Source organism: Mycetomoellerius zeteki, unplaced genomic scaffold (genome assembly GCF_001594055.1).
Source record: "Mycetomoellerius zeteki isolate Tzet28-1 unplaced genomic scaffold, Tzet1.0 scaffold58, whole genome shotgun sequence".
Lineage (NCBI taxonomy): Eukaryota > Metazoa > Arthropoda > Insecta > Hymenoptera > Formicidae > Mycetomoellerius > Mycetomoellerius zeteki.
In genome coordinates, this window is record NW_017257588.1 from 1,965,209 (window position 1) to 1,972,905 (window position 7,697).

General features: G+C 28.3%; 1 protein-coding gene across 1 annotated transcript in view; it reads right to left on the bottom strand.

Annotated features, from left to right (window-relative positions):
* LOC108728168 (protein PFC0760c-like) overlaps positions 1 to 7,365 on the bottom strand; it is a 17,074-nt gene extending 9,709 nt beyond the window's left edge. Inside the window, exons 1-4 of the mRNA XM_018456591.1 lie at positions 7,188 to 7,365; positions 7,051 to 7,101; positions 2,429 to 2,542; positions 23 to 98 (exon numbers count right to left, since the gene is read on the bottom strand). Of these exons, the coding sequence (XP_018312093.1) occupies positions 23 to 98; positions 2,429 to 2,542; positions 7,051 to 7,101; positions 7,188 to 7,247 (301 nt within the window). The 5' untranslated portion in view covers positions 7,248 to 7,365. The remainder of the gene's footprint in view (positions 1 to 22; positions 99 to 2,428; positions 2,543 to 7,050; positions 7,102 to 7,187) is intronic.
* Between the last annotated feature and the right edge of the window lie 332 nt (positions 7,366 to 7,697).

Sequence of the window (7,697 nt, forward strand, 5' to 3'; positions counted from 1 at the left end):
TCGTCGTCATCGTCGTCATTATTGTAGTCGTGTTTGACGTTTTCGTAATTCTTTTCTTCCATATTATTCAGTACGCTAACTTTAGCTTCTCTGTCTGACTAATTAAAAAAAACATAGAATATTAATAAAGACTTATTATCTGCCAATTTAGCTAATAATATTTAACTAATAATACTTTATGCACAAAATTTCCAAAGTTGGCAAATAAATAATAAATTTTAATAAGTTTACTCAATGTTGGTTTTCGCAACTTCGGATTACATTGAATACTGGCTATCCTCTGTGTTTATCCTGTACCTAATTACTACTACTCATATGTACGTCCAATTAATGGATGTCTTAAATGGGACTTACGATGACATCTATTTCATGTCCATGGACATATAGACATAAAATGGATACAAAATGGACGTGCTATTTGGGTGATAGTACAAGAAATATTTTTGTTATGTGTTATACGTACTTATATACTTTAAAAAGGCCGATTTTTGGATTTTGACATTTTCTTAAAGTACATACCTTTAAAAATATATCCTATAAATTTCAAATTGATTCAATAAAAGTTGACGAAGTTATTCAAATTTGAACATATACCAGTTTGAACGTTCGGAATAGGTATAGAATGGCAACTGCGTCGCGCACAAAAGGAAACCCTTTCTACGATCGTGTGAGTTAATTATTACCCGAAAATTATTCCAAGCTGTAGTAAGTCCTTAGAAATAGCTGCTTATATCGCTGTTAGTAAATTTAATGAAGATAATGCTGTATTTCTCAAAATGCTTTAAGCTATTGGAATAAGTAGTGGCCCGAATGTTCATAGATATGTCGAAAAAGAAGACGCTACATTCATCAAAATTTTGATCCTCTACTTTCGCATGCAACAGAGGATTCAAGAGGCAAGAGTACTTCGGCAACAAGTTCAAATTAAAGTTTTGGAGGCTGCAATTCATTTGGAGGGATTTTTACTATATGGAATACACGACTCCGTGTTAGTTAAAAAATTTACGTCTTATTTAGTTGTAAACTTAATTTGAAACTTTAAACGCGTTTTCTTTAAACCGCATTTTTAAAATGTGGTGACCAAAATATCTTGAGAACCGCTGCCGATCATAATGAAATTTGATAGGCTTCTTCAATACTAAAAATTCTAGTGTCCAATTGTGACATTTCTTTCCGTTGCGTATTTATTTTAATGATAAAGAACGAGCGATGTTTTTGGTTGGAAAATCATACTTCGACTTTGAACCGCCGCCATTTTGTCATAAATTAATTTTTCGAAAAAATGAACTGTCAGACATTAGATAATCTTATATATTAACTAAATTTATCGAGCTTTTTGATTTTAGATGAAGTAGCTGAAAGCTAGAAAGAGTGGTCGCCGCAAAACGCTTTTAATAAAAATTACTCCTGAGAGATTACCCATATCTCTTTATTTAGCGATACTTTACTATAAAAAATTACTGAGTTGTCCTTAAAATACTTGTGTTTAAATAATTATGTTTCTTTCAAAATATATCTTTAAGCTTTTTTAAAAAAAAATCTCATAGATACGTGTTTTTATGGCCTTGCAACTAAGGCCCAGTTCTAAAATCACGGTTAACTCTTAACCGAGGTTCAACTTATTCATTGTTTCTTTCCAATTCTAGAATTGGAAAGAGATGAGAAACTGAACCTTGGTTAAGAGTTAACTCTAAGTTGAGGAACTGAGCCTAAATATAATCTCGTAATATGCATTGGTACAGCCAAAGGAAGCGGCAGGGAGTCGTGCTCTGCCTAAATCTTAAAGAAAAGCAAAATAATTACAAAAAATTATATATTATGAAATTAAACTATGTTTATCTAGCATTCACGAGAAATTGATTTTGGAAAAAAAGAAAGAATAATTGGAGGTGAAAGTCATAAAAAGATTTTCTTCAGAATCGGCTAGTGTTATGAATAAGTTTTTCTTCAGTTTGAAGAATCAGTTTAAGAAATGACAATTTTAATACAATTTTAAGTGAAAAGTAAAGTAAATTAATAATTTAAATATGTGCGATTTCGTGCTAGTAATTAAAAATAATAAAGTGATTTACTTGCTAGTAATTAATTAAAAATAATAATATAAAACAAAACATGTCTAATATGTATTCCGTACCATTTGTCTAATTTCCGCCTTTCCCCGTTCATACAGTATAGAATTTGCAGCAATATCTCTTCAATATTGCTGCAATATGCAACATGTTGCTGTAATATTGCAGCAGTGTTGCTGCAACTTTTGTGTAACTTTGTGCTGTAGGGATGGGTTCAAAGGTTTCAATTCTAATTTGGCCTCCCTCCCTAAACAAAACCCTATCTGCACCCACGTTTATACAATTTTTATATTCTTTTAGAATATTTATAATACAATATAATTTCCTTTATATAATTTATTTTTATGTATATAACTTACCCAAAAATCACCAATTTCCTTGCCACCGCTGTTTTGGTTGTTGATGTCGTCGTAGTTGTTGTTATCATCGTTTCTTTCTATATTATTCCATCCTCTATTTTTATCTCTGCTAGACTAATTAAAAACACCATTCGGAAGATAAAATTAATAAGAACTCATTAATTAAAGAACTGATTAAATAATAATATTTAGCTAATAATATTTTATGCGTAAAATTATAAAAGTTGGTACATAAACAATAAATTTTAATAAGTAAACCTATTGTAATTTTCTAGCCTCATTTTAATAAAAATTTTTATTATTTTAATATTACGTTATAATTGCAAATGTTTTCTTTATATTATAAATATTATTTACAAGAATATTATTTCCGACGCTATGTTATGTATAAACAGGTATACAAATGGCTAAATAAAAGTATTGGATTGATCAAATATCTTCAAAGATATCTTAACCAAAAGGTGTTTTATTGTTATGTATTTATCGTTTTAAAAAAATTTTGATGTCAGAGCTACAAGAATATTGAATAAAAAGTAGAAGTTTGCATTTAAAATTTTAAAGTTAGTTTTGCAAGCTCGTCAGTGGCGCTCACGAGAATATTGCCATTTGATATATTTGTTGAAATCCTACAACTCTTGTATGAAACACTTTTTTTCAAATCCTTTATTTTGAAGACATTTTACCGGTCCAATACTTTTAATTTATCCTGTAGATATATATTATCCTAGATAACCTAATAAATATTCGTAAAAAGTTTATAAAAGTTCCTAAAATCCCAAAATAACATTCTAAGAGTATTTCGAAATATTTTCCAAAATATTTGCGGAATGTAAAAGCAACATTTAAATAACACTGTGGAACACTGATTTTGTCTTTAGCTTGCAAAGTATCATTTCCGAAGTATTTTTTGATGCTGAAAACGATGCTGTCCTCAAAATTTGCCTATCACATCACATTTCTAAGAAAATTGGAATAATATAGGCGAAAATTGACGATTTTGGTCACTTTTATAATGATATGTGGTTAAGGAAATTTTATTTTGCTAATTTTGTGTACACTATCTTAAAGTGCTATCTTTAAAATGAGATTTTTTTTATTTCTGTACGATTTTTTATGATCAAGTTACGTGGGCTTGAAGTTATCATCGTTTCTGAAGTTTACTCGAAGAAGCTTACTCGGGCTATGTTCCAAAACATCCTTTTCGAGGAAAATTTTACTCGAATTATATAGTACAGAAGTTATGATAGGAGCATATTGGAATATGTTGGAGCATGTGACGCGAATAAACCTCTTGTGTTTCGCGTCAAGTGAACGCGCAGCGCGACAGTGCGAGGCAACATATGCCTAACTTCAAATCCATATAATTTGGTCATAAAAAATTGTAGAGGAGAAGATGGTATTATGCATCCCACTTACATTTTGTGCAATAACTTGGTTAATAATCAATATTTAAACTTAAAACTCAACAATTACAATACATTTGTCAAAATATTGTTTAATCGAGTCTAGACTTAAAGTTATGAAACATTCATTACTTAGGACGCTATTTATAAAAATGTAGCGACACTACATAATGGCTCGAAGAAAAAGGGATGGTAATATAGCCTTCCATAAAAACAGATATAAAAAAATTGGTTTTGTTTAAAAAACAGTATTTGATTACAAAATTTATATAAAAAGTAAAATATTATAGAGTATATGTATTCGAATTATGCAAATATATGTATACACACATAACTCCTGCCGCACATAAGTTGCTCAGTATTAGAAATCTATATACACGTGATATAAACTATAGATTAACAGTAGAGCTACAATCGATTATCAAATAATTATTTTAATATGATTAACCTCAAAAAAGAGACCTTGAGTAATCAATACGGATAGAGGGCCACATTAGTAAAATGCCATGTTATTGTTTAAATTTGCATAACTCAAAATATATACAGTCAAATAAAATGTTAAATAGCAAACAGCACACTCAAATATATATACATTCGTGTGATAATACGTTCAAGTTACAAAAAAATGAGTAGTAGGTATAATTAAATGATAAAATGTGCCTTAGAAATGTTTCGAAATACTTGAAAGTAAAAATGTATTATAATAAGTGCTAGCTATTGAGTATTGGTATATAAGTGTCAGGGTGTAATGACGAACTACTGAAAATAATTGCATATAACGCTAATAACAGTTACTACATACATTTGACTATCTAATACTATTTTAATAATAAGGGAAAACTGATAATTAATATAAAAAAAATGCATTCCATCTGATTTAACTAGCCCCGGGATCGGGGTAAGATGATTGATGGGGTAATTTGACTAACATTATTAAAATAAAGATTGATGTATATTTTAAGGTACATCTTTGGCTATATATTAACAAAACTTTTATAAAAATGTATAACTTTGTACTAAATAACAATTTATCTAATCTGAATCGTTATCCGAATTGCAGTTATAACAAACATAATACGATAAGTTATCCTTTATGCATTTAGAATGTGCGCACATGTTCACAAAATTATCCTTTTAACTATTCTTAATATCATCACATTATTATTACTACTTCTATTAGACTTAAAAGTAATTTTACAAAAAGAAAGAAGGATGTATGAACATATATGGACATATTTCGTATATAATTATATATGTTTATGAATATTTATAAATGTTTATGTATAAATGTTTATAAACATATATAATTTATTATATTATGTATATTTATACATATTTATACATATTCATGCATGAAAGATTTCTTATACATGTAATTTAACTATTATTGTATATCTTTATTAATAAAATTCATTAAAACTACAAAAATTATTGCATTATAGGTGTATTTAAAATAAAAAAGAATACTCTCTAAATTCTTTTGAGTGAAATCTCAAAGAGAGAAAATATAGCTATTTATGGAACAGAGTGACATCGCCCTGGTAAAAAAAGTTAAGAATGATAGAGAACGATTGAGAACGATAGGATTTCTATCAATTTGTATCGTTTTCTAAAAGTCGCGAGCATCACGATTGACCGAATATGAATCCTATAGTGTTTTATCGGATTTTATAAGATTTGTACAAGATTCCTATAAGATCCGATTCAAATTAGTGAATTTACGAACCAAATTTCATATTCGAAACGATAGGATTTTTCTATCGTTCTCTATTAACGTTTTTATCAGGGCGGGCGAATGACAGATTTCTTAACTAAACCAACTTTAACAATTAATATTTCGATTCGTAAGGTAGAATAATGCTTCTTTTTGCTAAATTCGTTCATTTCTTGCAAAAACACGTCGAATGAGCCTAATTTTATCGAGAAAAAAAATTATTACCAATTTAAGACTATTTTTTTTAAACTAACGCAGTCATTGTTTCCCATGTAAACAACAATATAGTTTTTTTAAAGAATTTGATAAAAAAATTTCAACAATATATTTTATATTTTAATATTAATGTTATAATAGTTATTTAAAAGAGGCACAATATGATTATTTTGATAATAACAGTGTTTTCTTTTCATTTAAAAGATTTATATATGAAGAAAATATAAAATAGTTATATATGTATATATATATTTACTCTATTTTTATACATATCAAACGTTAACTTCTTTTAAGATGAACGTTTTTATTGAACGACATAAAGTTATTTGAAATGTATTATAGTGTTAGAACAAAAAACTATTTTTATTTTAACTACATAACTTTTTTGACAATGCTGGAAGATTAGTAAACATTAATCTTTTTGTAATACATAGTAAAATTTTTTTTATCAAATTCTACATGATTATATACATTACAGCTCTTTTAAGGCCCCAAAAGCTACTCTAAAAAAGCTTGGAAATCTCCAGGAAACTTGCCAACTTTGTTTGCATACACCTCCTTAAGCCGCCGGCATACGATGCTTATTTTCTTGCTGGAGTGCTAGATTAAATTCTTGCCATTCATTTTTTAAGAAACATTGTCAGTTGCGACTGCACTGTTAGTACTGCAGTCAATACGGTGGCAAGATTCTAATCCTGCTAAGAATCCAGCAGAAGAACAAGCATCTTGTGCCGCTGGTTTTATAGGATTTCTGGGCGTTTTTTCTTAGTAAGCGCGTCCATCTCGTGGCTAGGCCATAAGATGAACGAGCTTATTTTTGGTAAGATAATTTAATAATACAAACAATTTATTTTAAGGTACAGTTAAACAAAAATGATTTAATTTTAATTTAGAGAAATTCTGATTTTCGATTTGAAGATTATTTTTTCTGATATTTTTTTTCGTCTCAAAAATTATTATTGAAAGAGAATATATTTTTCTTAATTAAGGTTTAATTATATAAAGTTTCTTTATGTAAATAAGTGTTATATTGGTTTAACGCTATACAACCTTATTTCAAGATTTTGAAAATAAAGATAGTTTAAAAATAAAGATATTCTAAAATAAAAATATTCTTTTTTTATTAAACGTTTTAACAAAATTGGCTCGTAGCTCTTCTATTTTACCATTGTGATTTTATTCTTTTTTTCTATATCATCAAAATCAAACTTTTCATGAATGATTAGCGTTAGCTAGGATACACTATTAAAAGGTTTTTCTATCTTTTAAATTTTTGATTTTCTACTTACGGAAGGATTCCCAACATCTCTTCCGACTTCATATGGTTTTGCTTCAACAAGCTGTTAAAAACGACACAATGATCTAAATTATTTTTATTAAAAAAATTGAAACTATTGAGAAGTATCAAATTGTAATGTGTACTTACTGTTCTTCCAAAAACGCTTCCGACAGCGGTCAAAAGTATTAACATATACAACGCCCGCATTGTCGCAGTCAATCGCAACACGATTTATATTTAGTGCGCGAAAATATAATTCTCTGCAAAATGATATTCTTCTACTTCGAGTATAAAACCAACTCATAAGAAAATTTCTGAAAAATATTTGGCGTTTGAAATACTAAGCATTTCCTTTTAAAGGAACGTCGTCGTATCTTATCATTTAAAAATTGAGAAAATTAGAAGAGGGGAACACGGTTGTTTTTGAACATTCTTAAAAGCAGTCATTTTCGTTATCAAGAGTAAGTATTGCGCATATGTATTTATATCCGGGTAACATCTATGTTACATAAGATATCTAAAAGACGTCTTTTAGATGTCTTATGTCTAAAAGATGTTTTAAAAGACGTCTTTTAGATATCTTATGTAACATGAATGTTATCTGGGTATAAATATATATATATACGCAGTAGCGCTCGAAAAATATTTTTAAGTGAC